The sequence below is a fragment of the Bufo gargarizans genome, chromosome 9, assembly GCF_014858855.1.
Source record: "Bufo gargarizans isolate SCDJY-AF-19 chromosome 9, ASM1485885v1, whole genome shotgun sequence".
In the NCBI taxonomy this organism is placed as follows: Eukaryota; Metazoa; Chordata; class Amphibia; order Anura; family Bufonidae; genus Bufo; species Bufo gargarizans.
In genome coordinates, this window is record NC_058088.1 from 174998776 (window position 1) to 175015162 (window position 16387).

Consider the following 16387-nt stretch of genomic DNA (forward strand, 5'->3'; position numbering starts at 1 on the left):
AACACGCCCCCTGAGCTGTGATAGGGAGAGAGCTGCAGAAGAAAGGACACTCCCCTGAACTGTGATAGGGAGAGAGCTGCAGAAGAAGAACACACCCCCTGAGCTGTAATAGGGAGAGAGCTGTAGAAGAAGAACACGCCCCCTGAGCTGTGATAGGGAGAGAGCTGCAGAAGAAGAACACGCCCCCTGAGCTGTGATAGGGAGAGAGCTGCAGAAGAAGAACACCCCCCTGAGCTGTGATAGGGAGAGAGCTGCAGAAGAAGAACACACACCCCTGAGCTGTGATAGGGAGAGAGCTGCAAAAGAAAGGACACATCCCCTGAGTTGACACAAGGAGAGAGAGCGGCAGCAGAAAGGACATGCCCCTTGAGCTGTCAGCTTGAATAAATCTAGTAGAGCAATTACAGCAATAAATAGGGATATCTCAGAATCCATATGAGGTACAGGGCTGGTTCTAGCTTTTTTAGAAAGAGATGACATTGCCATTTACTATATGTCTAATTTTATTTTTTTACATAATTTGAAATAGCTGTACTTTGATGGTTGCTAGGGGTAACATAATATCCACTGAAACATATAGGATGCCTCATAAAAGGACCAATCATGTTGGCACAGCTGGGCACAATGGGCCTGACATTAAAAACTGACATTGTTGACCATAGCAGCCAATCACAGTGCAACTTTTTCCACAGTGCAGCTTAGGAGATGTAAGCTGAATTCTGATTCGTTGCTATAGTCAACAAAAGTGAGTCCTATGTGTGACTACCTCTTCTCCACCACATGTACCAAATCCCCCTTTACATGACTGAGAAGTACATTAGAATCACCACAAACGGCGAAAAAACACAAGAAATCACTATCATTCTTCTTCCCTTTTTACAAAGTCTCAAAATATAGCTCTTTTTACACTTTTGTCATAAAAACTTCATCTCTATACATCTGTAATCACAAAAAAATAAAATAAAAATTGCATTTTTGCGGCACAAAAATATTTATTACAAAATTAGAAATTTGGATTTTTTTTCTTTTGTTTAAAAAGCTCTTGAGCATAGTAATTCTGCTGCTAAGCATGCTGGGATGGGAAGCGCATATCATTCCAGTCCGTTACTGATATTTTATCTGAAAATATCAGATTAAATCTTAGAATTCAAGTTTTCTGGGAATATCGGAGATTTGAGAGATTTCCTATGATACACCATGGCCTACGGTACTGACCCTGCTGCACACTTACCAATCTTTCCATTCCAAATTGCATATTAAGGCCCACCTCTGTTCAACCTAAGGAGACCCCATAATGCTGCCGAATTAAGCATAACCCCGCCCACAAACTGGGACTGTTGACGAGCATGCGGCTTTAGTGCATCAAATTTTTAATTGCGTGAGGTTAAAAATGTCTTAAATGTATCTTCACCACAGGACGTGAAGATATGCGAGCTTGTGTTAAAGGGATGTATTAAGCTTTCAGTTTATGTTCCCGTTCAGACCTAACTGGTCTTTGATGCGTTTTTTTTAGCCCACATTGCTTTCACGTTCTCTAAATAAAAAATAAAAAAACTATATATATTCCAAAGCTTCATGATGATTGCATTGGTTGATGCATAGGTTTCACTCTTCCTAGAGGCACTAAATGGACGTCGGCCACAGCAGTGCCGGTAGCAGCAGAGATCTCCCTTCTAAGCAGGGACGGGTACTTAAATAAGCAGCGATTTTAGTATTTTCACATGTCTGTTAATACCGGTGGCTTTCTCGGGGGTCACCTGTACACACAACATGCATGTACAAATATACTGATAAAAAATAACAACAAAAAAACAAGAAAAAGTGCAAATACAGCATTTGCTGTTGTCTGCAGTGATGCAAGTGAAACGACCTGGACACCTCAACCCGCTTTACTTCAGAGGGTGCATGAACGGGATGTAATGCTGATTTCCTAAGGGGTTAATAATACCTGTCTTGCTTTGTGTGGATTGCTGACACCACGCGGTCACAGCAATCCTTCCAAACACCGGTATTATTTACACTGGCATACGATGTGCCGCATTGCATGATGGGCGCCTGCCCTGGTATTTCTTTTGATGGATATTTCGGGCTGAGTGTTCCTGGTAGCAAAGGAAGAATGAGATTTGTTTTGATATCCAAAAAGCTTTTGGCAAACCCCCCCCTTAAATCTGGAATTACCCAATGGTATCTGTTCTATGTGTTTGGCTATTACGATGAGATTCTTCAAAGCCTTCTACATCACCCTTAGTAAGGCTGAAGGTTCTAGTCCAGGTTGGTGAGATTCTACCATTAATTCACACTTGAAATACCATTAGATACAGTAGTTAGAAGGTGCTGAGAGAACTAAAAGACTAGCAGCCCACTGGACAGAAGTAGTTGTCAGGGGTGGGCCATCATAATAACGTTGGTTTGGAAGATCTCAACAACCTGTCCACTTTTTTGGCCTCCTCATGCTTTCTAATTAGAAACATCAAAAAGTCTTTCCATAGCCAAAACTTTCCTGGTATTCCATGACACAAATTGGTAGGATTACATTAACAGAAGAATATTTTCAGATCTTTCTTGAAATGGGCCATATCTAGAAGGCAGTAGAGCCACCCTTGCGGCAAATTCTTCACATTTCCTCCACCAATGCAGAATAATCATTTCACAACTTGATGATTCATCATTGGGCGGAGATGTTTGCATTGGGAGTAGGACTTTAGTGTCTGTTTCTATCATCGCGGGTCATTGACGGAAGATGGAGTTTAGGACAGGAGTAAAACCTCAGAGGATCGCAGGTGGTAGATGTTCACTTCACATAACACTCTCGAAGATGATGACCTTACTATCTGACGCAGGGCTCAAGCTCGTCAAGCTCTTGACATCTGGATCTGGTGCCATATACTCTAAATGATGCGCTCCCCAGACGGGTTCAGTCAGACTACGCCAACGCTGTCAATAAATATCAAGAAGGTGGTTAGATACATTGTGAGGTATAGACTTGAAGACTATTACATCTTTAATTCTCTGACCCCCACATGAACATGCACTCTTGGGTCACCTGAGAGTGCATGTATTCTCACTAGGAAGGATGGAATAGGCCACTGCCAGAGGTATCTGGCAGTAGCCTACCTCCCTTGAAAACAAAATAACTGAGCATGTTTTCGGTGCACCAACAAACTCTTTGGATGGTCAGACAGTCCCAACGAAATTGGTGGGTTTTGCCAACATTCATAGTGTCTGGCCACTTTTAGTGTTCGATTAAAAAATTTTTTTTGCAACACCATCATAGGTGGAATTAAGCATTACACAGTACCCATTTAATCAATAGGTTGCCTGTGTAATATTATAAGACTGGACAGGTCCTACATAGCAAGAGACACTCTTTAAAACTAGGGGTTTTAAACCTATGTAAATACTGAATTGGTAGTTGTAATTACGAACACTATCACAGAAGTCAACTACCTAAAATTTAACTTTTAATCAAGAATCAGCTAAAAGATACACATATATGATCCCTCACTTGGGGATTGATAGACAAACAGAAGACATACACAGAAAAAATAGAGCCATGTTAAGGACCAGGTCAAGGAGGGCCAATCTCATGATATGGTGGGGCCAGACACACATGGGTCACTAAATGTATCCCTGTGATGTCCCTGTGTTATTCTCAGCCCGGAGATGATCCCTGATGGTGGGAACACTCCATCCCCGTGCCTAACCTAATTGTCCTTGGAAAGCCCTAATCTCAGAGAAAGACCCATATGGATGTCCGGGTCCTGAGATATCCGCTATACAAACAAGTAATGTCCTATCGGACAATCCAGAAAGATATCTGGATGAAAAAAACAGAGTCACAACTTATACAGATGCCTAAAAAGTGGCGCTCTGAAACAGGGTCTCGACGCGTTTCCCCTCAACTATATGGTTCATCAGGAGACCAGTAACATTATGATAGGTTATGATAAACACACAATGTATAGAAAATAAGTTGCCTTGTAGATCAAATGGCAACTGGTTTTTCAAAACAGTGACCGCACCAGGACTTAATCTATATAAATGGTCAGACCAACAAAAATAAAGAAAAACCAAAATAACTGGGGCACCTCCATGCGGCACCGCACTGTCTGAATTAAAACAGAACAACTAACATCACATAGAAGGACCATTGATAATGATAAGGTACTTATCCATTCTAGTTGATCTTCAGGACATTACTTGTTTGTATAGCGGATATCTCAGGACCCGGACATCCATATGGGTCTTTCTCTGAGATTAGGGCTTTCCAAGGACAATTAGGTTAGGCACGGGGACGGAGTGTTCCCACCATCAGAGATCATCTCCGGGCTGAGAATAACACAGGGACATCACAGGGATACATTTAGTGACCCATGTGTGTCTGGCCCCACCATATCATGAGATTGGCCCTCCTTGACCTGGTCCTTAACATGGCTCTATTTTTTCTGTGTATGTCTTCTGTTTGTCTATCAATCCCCAAGTGAGGGATCATATATGTGTATCTTTTAGCTGATTCTTGATTAAAAGTTAAATTTTAGGTAGTTGACTCTTTAAAACTACTCTACACTCTGGCCAAGCGATAAAGATCCTGGTCAGATCCTGAAGTTTTAGGTGGATCTGTGTCCTCATTCTATATTGTTAGTTCAGCAAATTTGCCTTTCCTCTAGTGGCCAGAGTTTAATCTACTGTGCTGAAACTATCCAGGAATCCAGACATTCTGATGTCGAGATGAGAAGATGAAACTGAAGGACCACCATTCAGCTTTACAAAACAGCTGCATGCCCCCTTTCATTGCATTGTAAACTCTGCTGGATCTCATGGGCCCCTTTTGTTGCTAGGGACCATTATCACATCCAACTATGAAGCAACTGGAACATCCTCCTTTTCTTTGGAGGGCCAGTCTATGAACTATGGCTAAACAGTTATATCTCAAATTCATGTAGAAGCCATTGCACTTACTTCTTTCAGTGTCCCCTTGGCACTTGTGAATTTGTAAAGGAAGGTCACAGGAACACACAGCATAGAAGCCATAGCAAAGCACCAGCCGATTGCTTCACCCCACCATGGGTATATGTAGGTCTTATTGTACGTCAGAGGCTTGTAGTTCACTAGGTTAAAGATAAATATGGCCTGTGTAGTAGAAAGCAGGTCAGTGATTATGAGTTCTGGGCATAGGTTCTTCAAGAAAACAAAGACTTTAGAAATTAGTTCACAACTTTTATTTTTATTGCTGTTCTAGGAGCCTACACAATAAATTGTGCAAGAAAGAAGAAGGCACATGAGTCAATGTTGTATGAAAACATTCGTGGAAATCACTAGGCCTATTCTGTGCTTGGACAGCTGCGGGTTATGATAGGTTTCTTTGTTCAGGATCTGATCAAGTGGTATGAAGCAGCTGTCTTTAGCTTCATGATAAAGCAGTGGTGTCTAACCAGGGTTCTCCAGCTGTTGTGAAACTATGACTTCCAGAATGCCCTGACAGCCGCATGCTGGAAGCTGTAGTTTAGCAATATTGAAGGAGCCACAGGTTGGTGACCACATTTAAAGGTATTATCAGATGAAGACCAAAATAGTGTGGAATGTCCTCAAACGTTAAAAGTTGCCCAGGGGATCTTTGGACTCTGTCAGCAGTTTTGACCATGCCAAACTGCTGACAGCCCTAGGTAGGGACAGGGGAGAGCAGGACAAACATACCATTTGTATGTTCAGAAAAGGTAGGTTTGTCCTGCTCTCCTACTGCTGTCAGCAGCATGGTCAAATCTGCTGACAGAGTCCGTTTAACTAATCCAAGTATGAGCTGCATCTTCAAGAGGGTTATAGGTTTACTGGTGGTAGAGGTAGAAACCATGGAATGTGATGAGGTTTAATAGTAAAACCGCAGGTTATAATGTTTCCTATGATATAATAATTGTTTTTTTTTCAGTTTTTTAGTACACTTTTTTTTATTTGTAGGTAAGGGACCCTCTGGCTGTAGAACTGGTAAGTGATCATGTGGCAAAGGCTTGTTTAGCTTGGATTAAAGTTTCAAATCAAAAGCCCATCATAAATATCTTTCCCATGTCTCAGCTACTTGGAAACACCATGTGGAATAGGCTAATTGCATAGGTGGACTTTCCTGAGGGCTCAAGATGCGCCCAACATCACCCACTCATTACCCTTTTTCTATTTTAAAGAAGAAGCCCATGGAGAAACTATAGTTATATTGATGTAGTTAGAACAAAGCATGAGTGTTAAAGATGTAATCCAGGAACATTCGTTACAAAGGTCTTAACAAAATTTTAATGGAAGTAATCTTACCATGCACACGAAGGGTGTGATCACAGACCAGCACCATTTCATCCAAGGGAAAGGACGATATCCAATCATACGGGCAATGTCATCCATGAATCTATCAGCACCTGATTACATGAAATGAATGAAAAGATCAATACTGGCAGATCAATGTCCTCCATTTTTAGCAACATTTGAATGTATGAGATGGTGGTGGTTGTGATGCTGTTGGTTATAATGGTGTGATGGTGGTAGTTGTGAGGGTGTTCATGATAGTAGTAATTCGTGGTTGTTGTTGTGATGATGGTAATTGTTGGTTTTGGTCATGATAGTGTTAGTTGTAATTCTAATTGTGGTAGTGATGGTGGTGTTCATGATGATGATAATTGGTGTTAGTTGTGACGGTGTTGGTTGCAATGCTAATTGTTATGGTGGTCATGGTGGTAATTGGTGGTGGTTGTAATGCTAATTGTTATGGTGGCCATGGTGGTAATTGGTGGTGGTTGTAATGCTAATTGTTATGGTGGCCATGATTGTGGTGGCAATTGTCATGGTGGTCATGATAGTGATAATTGGTGTTAGTGGTTGTGGTGTTCAGGATGATGATAATTGGTGTTAGTTGTGACGGTGTTGGTTGCAATGCTAATTGTCATGGTGGTAATTGGTGGTGGTTGTGATGATGTTGGTTGTAATGCTACTTGTTATGGTGGCCATGATTGTGGTGGTTGTGGTGTTAATTGTGATGGTTATCATGATGATGATTATTCTTGGTGGTTGTAATGCTAATCGTTATGGTGGCTATGATTGTGGTGGTTGTGGTGGTAATTGTGATGGTGGTCATGATGATGGTATTTGGTGGTTGTTGTGATGGTGTTGGTTATAATGCTAATTCTTATGGTGGCCATGATAGTTAGTGGTGGTAATTGTGATGGTGGTCATGATGGTGGTAATTGGTGGTGGTTGTAATACTAATTGTGATAGTGGTGGTGGTTGTGCTATGGGTTGTGATGGTGGTGGTCATACAAGTGGTACCTTTGAAGGTGTTTGTGATGGTAGCGCTTATGTTTATGGATATATAGCTTGGCTGGTGCCTTCACTAAGAGCAAACAACCCCCCACCCCCATGAGTGTACTCAAGATGAACTCTCTGCAATATAGCATATAGCTTCATCCTGTCTAATGCTCTGTCATTCGATCTATATGTTTGTATTTTTAGAGAATCCCTTCAAACCATCGTTCTATCAGTAATAAGAGGTAAAACTGCCAGCCAACATATTAGACGAGCCCTTTCTCTGTGCATCAGATATGCTGCAGCAAGTGTGAACAGTGAGGCAATATGAAAGCAGTCTAGGAGATGCTCTGTGACATGTATGCAGCTCAGCAAATCCCAAGGACAGAGCTATATTAAGACAGAGTTTTGGTGTAGAGGCGCATGCTTTGGATGACAGCCAACAGCCGTTCACGCTCCAGCTCCTGCATCTGCCTCTGAAGTGACTGGAGAATTATGGGTAGGACTCACTGGAAATAGAATTGGTCTATTAATCCATCTGAAATACAGACAAAACCTCACAGAGAGCCGGGGAACTGAAATCTCCAGCATGCCTTTTCAGCATTTGAATGCTGAACTTGAAGCTTCTGGGCCCCAATGCAAAGAAAGGTATTGGCCACGAAGATGATAAATTAATTTTAGGTGACAGTGAAATATAATTTCTGCTTTGGTCCAGATTTGGTCAATTGACTATAGTGGGTAAGCCAAGGTTGTATTTAACACAGAGGAAGCTCTAAGGATTCTTTGAGGCCCTTGAGGACGCAATAATGGTTGGCCTCATTCTCCTTCCCCATTGACAGTGTGAACTGAGCAGCAATGCATTTACAAACACTACACCATTAGTGAACAGAAGATTAATGGGAGTCAGGAGTGTAGCTAGAGGTCGGGCATAGGTTGTAGTATGACCCGAGCTCTGGTGCCACATGTCTACATAGATGAACCAGAAGTTTCAACCTATGACACTGCCTAATAGCTATGATAGGATATAGTATCACCTGTGTCCTAGTGCATCACAACCGAAGACATAAACCAGGGGCTTCAAACTATGTCTCAGCCATATGACCATGATAGGTTGTCATATCATTAAAACCCTGGTGCCCCACAACCACATAGATAGACCAAAAGCTTCAAGCTATATCTCTCCTCAATGACCAGGTCAGGTTGTAGTATCAACCAAGTCCTGGTGCCCCACAACCATACAGATGATTTTTTTGAGAAAGGCGCGGCACTCTAGTTTTCTGTGTGATAGGGTGCAGGTTGTCGTGACCTCCCGGCCAGACAAAGTTGAGTAAATAGGTTGCCAGGTGGAGAAGCGGATAGTGAGCAGAAAAGATAGGTGGAAAACTTCACCCCAGAGAAGCTGCTTTTCTGGGGTGAGGTTTTCCACCTAACTTTTCTGCTCACTATCCGCTTCTCCACCTGGCAACCTGTGCTTGATAAAGGTCACGTTTGGACCGAAACGTCACATCATATTGTGAAGTTGCCTATTCTAATAAAAGAACTACCTTTCTGCATTGAAATTGGAGTGCGATTGTCATATTTACTCAACCATACAGCTGAGCCAGGAGATTCCAATTATATCTCCCCAATGGCCATGATAGGTTGTAGTATTACCTGAGACCTGGTGCCCCATACCCACATAGATGACCCAAGAACTTCCAGCTCTCATGTGTTGCCGGAGGAACTATTACATAAATCATGTTCTGTTTTGCAGTTTGCCCACTGACTTACCATAAACCCAGGCAATGACCACACACTGCCAAAAAGTCTGCCATAGGAGAGTCATTCCACTAGCAGAGTAATAGTCAAACAGTTGGAAGACATACATTCCACCCTGGGAAGACAAACAAATACATCGAATGTTAGGTCACATCTAACTATTCAGCTCTACAATGATTTGATCTTAAAGGGGTTGTATACAATCAGAAAAACATGGCTGCTTTCTTCCTGAAACAGCGCCACAACTGTCCGCAGGATGTGTCTGGTACTGCACCTTAGCTCCATTCACCATAGAACCCTAGATTTGGTTCACTAGATCTGCATGGGTGTGGAAAGATACTACAGTATGGTTGTATTATGGTTGGGCCAGTTAGGCAGTTGGTATTTTCAGCCTTCCATGGTACACCCTGTTTATATGTAAGCAATGCAAATAATAAAAGATGCTCCAGCCAAAGTCAGACCATAGCAACAAAAAGGGTTATTGTTCCAAATGCAACATTAGGTATCCTGATCCTGTGCTAATACTTGATGACATTCAAAACATGGATTACGAAATCTGCTCCTTTTTCTCGGAAGTGATGTGTAGCGGTATTCATACTGACCTCATGTAGGACAATGACAGTTTTTTTTTTATATGCTCCATAAAACAAGTGTGATATAAAAAATATGTAACGATATACGGACTGCACCAAAAAGCTACCGTAAGGTTTATAATCATATATGGAAAAATAATAGGAAGTCATACCTCCGTCAACATGGAGAGGTCAATGAGGAACATGACCACGCAGAAAATGGCCACGGCTACTTCTCGTTGGAATCGGAAATAATAGCGCGCCGGAAGCAGGTCCAGGATGGCAGTAATGAAACCTTCCACACCTACAAACTGTAATACGATATAATAGTGACCAGGTGACATTATATGCAGTATGTCCTAGTTCCTGAGACTTTCTACATCTCACATCTGATGGTTATGGTATTAGTGAAAAGTCATATGGATAGATAATATATCTGTAAAATACTAAACTTATTTCCAAATGCCCAACTAGTGATGTTTGAAGTTCTCCATTTAGAGCGTTATTTATTAGCCTAAATATATAGTGGCTACGAAGAGCGTCTTTAGAGGGGCACCGTCACCTGGATTTCACTTACTGAGCTATTAACATCAGCCGTGCCCATTACTTCGGAGCCCAGCACCGCCCCACTGCTAATTAAGAGTACATTCACATTTGCGGCAGAGGATTCCGGCAGGCAGTTCCGTCGCAGGAACTGCCTGCCGGATCCGGCAATCCGGACACAAACTGATGGCATTTGTCAGACGTATCCGTCTGACAAATACATTGAAATACCGGATCCGTCTCTTCGGTGTCATCCGGAAAAACGGATCCGGTATTCATTTTTTTTTTTTTTGCATTTTTAAAGGTCTGCGCATGTGCAGACCGGAAAGCCTGATCCGTTTTGCCAGGACACTTAATGCCGGCACTAATACACTTTAATGTAAATTAATGCCGGATCCGACATTCCGTATTTTTGGGGCTGGAGAGAAAACTGCAGCATGCTGCAGTATTTTTCCGTCCCAAAAAACGTAATAGGGACTGAACTGATGCATCCTGAACGGATTGCTCTCCATTCAGAATGCATTAGGATAAAACTGATCAGTTCTTTTCCGGTATTGAGCTCCTGTGACGGAACTCAATAGCGGAAAACAAAAACGCTAGTGTGAAAGTACCCTTATTCACTGCTCATCGCCGACGTAATGTGTTTGTTGCGCCCGAAATCTCGCGCATTTCCGGGTCGAGCGCAGCTGGCGCATGCGCACTTTGTATTGTGAGGCCGATGCCAGTACACTGCGCTGGCGCTGACATGTGTATCCACGTCGCATGCGCGAGATTTCGGCCGCAACAAACACATTACGCCGGCGATGAGCAGTGAATAAATTAGCAGTGGGGTGGTGCTGGGCTCCGAGATAATGGGCGCTGCTGGGCTCCAACGGCCGGAGGGAAAGCCCCTTGGGCTCCTTATCGTGGTAATTAACATATGATTAACATCTATTTTCTAGACAAAGGGCTGTAATACTAGTATATTTTAATGTAAATCGTGGCGACTGATGTGGTGATGGTAATAGCTCAGTAAGTGAAATCCAGGTGACAGTGTCCCTGGACCTGGCATGTTCATACATTACATGGACAGCCTATTGATTTCAATAAGAACTGTGTAATGCTTAATTTCCCCTGTGGTGGGGCTGTAGGGGAATTGAACACCTAATGCCGGCTTCCACCACAAAGTTCACCTTGATCGCTGGAGATCCCAACAGTGGTGGACCTTGTGATCAGCTCATCATTGAGGCAATTATTCTTACAAATAAATGTATGTCTAAGATGTTCCATCTTTTTTATATAGGGGCTATCAAGTTGTCTTGCCTCTTCTTTGTATTCACTTCTGTGTCCACATGAAGATATAAACTATAACATGGTATTAGGGATCCCTTATTTTGATCCTCCTCATAGGCCTACATATGACCCATGGCTGGTAGGTTTGAACGTAGAACTTAATAATCCTATATGAAATTACAATAGCCACAGTAATACTTCCACTGACCAATCCATAAAATAATGTATAAAAAGGACATTTACCTGACTGTCCAAGCCAAGGAGAAGCAGCATAAAGAAGAATAGAGCAGACCAGACAGGTGCCACCGGCATCAGACTCACTGCCCGAGGATACGCAATAAATGCCAGCCCCGGCCCTGAGTATAGAAAACACATTTATTGTCAAGACCATGTGCAGTACTATAAGAAATTAGATAAATCCAGGCATGAAAAAAAAAAGTCCTCACAAAGAGTGTTCTTCAGAAGGTGCTTACCTGATTCAGCCACTTTGGAAATGTCCACGCCCTGCTCATTTGCCATAAACCCAAGAATGGAGAAGACCACAAAGCCAGCGAAGAAACTGGTCCCACTATTAATTAGTGCGAGGATGAAGGCATCTCTGAGGAGAAAGACATAGCTGATTAGAAGGCAAATGTTCCTGTGACTTTTTCAAGCTCCTTACGACACTTGTGTGAGTTCCCTCAACCCTGAATGCCCTGACCACCACCTGCCTGATAAAGTTGACCCATTAATTGGTGGATGGAGGGCCCTGTTCCAGATATCTCAGGGGCTTCAAGTTATGCCCTAGTGTAATCTCCCTTCTATACATGGAGTTTTTTTTTTTTTAAGACATTCTCAAAATGGCTGCCTCCATTTCATCACTTTAACAGCTTGTTGAATGTAATAGTTCCTTTCCCCTGTTTCTTGGGAGGAAATTCTGACAGAAAATTAGACCTTCGAGACCTATGTATAGCTTGAATCAGTGACATCAGCCCTTGAAATACATAGGGTATCAGTTGTTGAGCTAAGAATGACTCCTGTGAATTAAGGTGGGGACTGATTATTCCACAGGAACCATGCTCGCCCCTCATGGACACCGCCGTCCGGCCCATCCATCTATATTACACACAGGCAGCTGTCATGTCATTCTAACCTCAACTCCGAGGTTTCTCCTTTCTGCAGCTGTTGTGTACGGCCATCGATCTCACTGTGTGACCCCAGACGCTTGATCCTGTTTAGTTAAAGTGGCCCTCATCATAAGTTTCTGACCCTACCTAAGCATTGGGATGTTATGTTACCATGGACAAGGTTTTACCTAATTCTGTTGACCCACCCCCATAGGTTCTCCCTTCAAGGGGGTCGCCCAATTTAGAAAACTCACTTTCAGATACCATGTTAGGAACCAAGGGGAACATGGCTACAAAAAGTTTCTCTGACTCTGTAGGGCCAGGCAGGTCATTGCATTAATCTTAATGCCACAGGGTACTTCTTTATTTAGCCGGTGGTTGCCCTTTGGAGAGAAATAGGGTGGGACGCCCTATGCTCAGGGGGGAACCCTACTAACAAAAAAAACTTTTAACATTACTAGTCTGGATTGAAGATTTTTTTTGATCTCTTAGTCCATGGCCAACATCAGGGCAGAACAGGATTCTGCAACCTTTTAACTAATAAAATGCATGTTTAACTTCATCATCATTTTCAAGATCTCTGTTTGCTGTCAGTGAGTAGAAAAAATAATAATTGTCAGTCGGATGCCCCTGTGTAAAATCCGGGGCCTCTCAACCATCATGTTTCATTTTGAATATTGCAGTGCTGGTCTCTTCCTAGCCATAGACCTCAGCAGATAGGACTGTGTGCAAGTTCCATTGAATTCTATAGGTACAACAGATGGCATGGGAAGGGGGGTGTCACAGGACCCCCTGCTCTCCCAATAGGTGAGGGTCATGAAGAGGACCTGTCGCCTCTCCTGACATATCTTTTTTAGTCACCACTTGCATTCCCCATGTAATAATAATTCTATAGCATCTATTCCTTATGACTCTGCTCTGTGCCATTCCTCTGATATGCCTACTAGAAGTTATAAATAAATTGCCTGCGGTCTGCAACGAAGGTCCATTTGAGAGTTACCAGTTGGGGGGTGTCCCTGCACAGTCTGACACCATCCAATCAGTGATGCCAGTGTCAGACTCTGCAGGGACACCCCCCTTCCCAAGTGGTAACACCCTGCAGGACCTTTACTGCAGACTGCTGGCAATTCATTCATAAACATCTAGTAGGAATAATAGAGGAATGGTATAACATAAAGTCATGAGAATAGAGCAGGTCAGGTCTCCAGCCTCAGAATCTAAACAAAAATGCTTTCATTCACTGACAACAATGTCGAGTTTATAGACGGTCTGATTGCGCTTGGCTCAGCTTTTCCCTGGGTACTAGTTGGGATAGTGGATGAGTGTTTGTCACAAATGCCTCTCACTTGGCGGGGGACAGGACAAACACTTTACCCCCGTGAGCGCCTTCCATTCAGTACTCTATGTGCCGATCCTCTACCCACACAGTACACAGGAAATGAATGCTGCCCATTAAAGGCATGAAACTATGGAGGTGGAAAAATATATTCCTGGCCCCAAAACAAGCAGAGCTGGCAGCGGAAAGCAATACATAGACTGGACTTGTTTGTCTATCCTACAGTGACCATACATTAGAGGTTTCTAGGCCGGTTTTTAGCTCCCTGGCAGCCATTTTGGGGCAGATATATAAAAGCTGCCTTTGTTGCTCATAGCAACCAATCACAGTGCAGCTTTCATTTTCCAAGAGCAGAATACAAAAAGGAAGCTACGCTGTGATTGGTTGCCATGGGTCTTTAATGTAGATCGTTTTCATAAAGCTCCCCTTGAGAATACTGTGATAGAAACCTACTGTAATGTATGTTTTCAAGCAATTTGATGTTCAAGATCTCTGCTTGCTGTCAGCGAATGGATTTCTTTCATTTTTTTTTTTCCATCGCTCCATTCACTTAGGATAGGTTGGGGTCTCAGCGGTCAGACCCCCACCCATCAGATACTAATCATCTATCCTGTGGGACTAACCCTCCTGAGCTGTGACTGGGAGAGAGCTGCAGCAGAAAGGACACACCTCCTGAGCTGCAATAGGGAAAGAGCTTCAGCAGAAAATACACAATTTCTGAGCTGCAATAGGGACAGAGCTGCAGCAGAAAGGGCACAGAACCCCTGAGCTATGATAGGGATAGAGCTGCAGCAGAAAGGACACACACCCTGAACTGGACACACTTCCTGAGCTGTGAGAGGGAGAGAGCTGAAGCAGAAAGAAAACACCTCCTGAGCTGCGATAGGGAGAGACTTGCAGCGAAAAGGACACACCTCTGAGCTGCAATAGGGAAAGAGCTGCAGCAGAAAAGGCACACTTCCTGAGCTGCAGTAGGGAGAGAGCTGCAGCAGAAAGGAGACACCTTCTAAGCTGTGATAGGGAGAGAGCTGCAGCAGAAAGGACACACCTCAGCAGAAAGGACACACCTCCTGAGCTGTGATAGGGAGAGAGCTGCAGCAGAAAGGACATGCCCTCTGAGCTGTGATAGGGAGAGAGCTGCAGCAGAAAGGACACACCTCGTGAGCTGTGATAGGGAGAGAGCTGCAGCAGAAAGGACATGCCTCCTGATCTGTGATAGGGAGAGAGCTACAGCAGAAGGGACACATCCCCTAGAAATGTCACACCCCCTGAGCTGCCAGCTTGAAATAAATGTAGAGAGAAATTGGAGCAATAAATGAGGAGATCTCTGGTTCCATGTGAGGTACAGGGCTGGTTCTAAGTTCGTTGGAAATAGGTTGTTACATACTATATGATGTTTATATGATTTTTTTTTTTACAATAATCTGGATTAACCCTTTAAATAAGGGACCTGATTGGTCGCCCGTGATTACGGTTTACATGTATGGAAAAGCTTCCTTACTTGTAACAGTCATTGTTAAAGCGATTATAGCTGCCCAGCGCTGTCAGGGCTCCGAGTCCTATGGCATAGGAGAAGAAGATCTGTGTCCCGGCATCAATCCACACCTGTGACAATGAGAAGGGTGACACGTTATAAAGCACACGTGTGTCCCGTGACCTTAGCGGTAACATGTTCAGAACATACTAAAGGCACATCCGACCTCTGGGACGGATCAGGAGAATGAAGGAACTTGTTTGATCCTGACACGTTGATGCTCCGGGCCACCCGAAGTACTGGGAACTTCAGCAGAGCCCAATTCAAGTGAATGGAACTGTGGGTGGCCATTAGCGCTGCTGAGCTGCTCCTTCATTCTCAGGATCGGTAAGGGTCTCCGCAGCCAGGACCCACAAATCGGTAAGTAATGGCACATCCTAGCTCCATGGATATGCTGTCACTTAGCATGGCGGGTGGCTTCACCCATTTGTCACACAAGATTTGCCAACACATTGGATGCGATTTAAAAATAAATAAATAAAAATTCATTATTTCCAAGACTTCTGCTTGCTGTCAGCGAATAGACATTAAAAAATTAATTTTGATCACATCCAGCTTCATAGCTTGTCACAACAGAAGCGAATGCTGTAACGCTGTAGCAAGCCATCCCCCATCTGTTTTTATTTGTTCACCATTTGCACAATCTCTGTTTGCTGTCAGCGAATGGAACCATTATTGTTTATATAAAGAGTATCCCTAGTCCTCTTCGCAGTGCAGAGTTTGGCACAATTGTGAGTGGTCTGTGCAATCCTCTGAGAGCACTTCGGTCTAAACCCTTTGCTTATACATTTGTCTCTGTACTGACAGCAAGCAGAGATCTGGAAAGACAAAGTGTATCTGAAAGTATTTCATTATACAGTCATTAAAGGGGCTCTGAAACATTTGACTATTGATAACCTATCCTTAGGATAGGTCATCAAAATCAGATCCCGGCGCCCCCTACCGATCAGCTGTGCGGCACCAGAACCAGGTACCAGTGTGGTTCCGC

General features: G+C 43.2%; 1 protein-coding gene across 1 annotated transcript in view; it reads right to left on the reverse strand.

The window, feature by feature from the left end:
• Positions 1–888: 888 nt before the first annotated feature.
• The window catches only part of SLC6A8 (solute carrier family 6 member 8), a 52196-nt gene continuing 36697 nt past the window's right edge, over positions 889–16387 (reverse strand). The window contains exons 6-13 of the mRNA XM_044306174.1: positions 15367–15470; positions 11897–12021; positions 11667–11779; positions 9782–9919; positions 9049–9151; positions 6298–6398; positions 4960–5130; positions 889–2934 (exon numbers count right to left, since the gene is read on the reverse strand). Coding sequence (XP_044162109.1) covers positions 2797–2934; positions 4960–5130; positions 6298–6398; positions 9049–9151; positions 9782–9919; positions 11667–11779; positions 11897–12021; positions 15367–15470 — 993 coding nt within the window. The 3' untranslated portion in view covers positions 889–2796. The remainder of the gene's footprint in view (positions 2935–4959; positions 5131–6297; positions 6399–9048; positions 9152–9781; positions 9920–11666; positions 11780–11896; positions 12022–15366; positions 15471–16387) is intronic.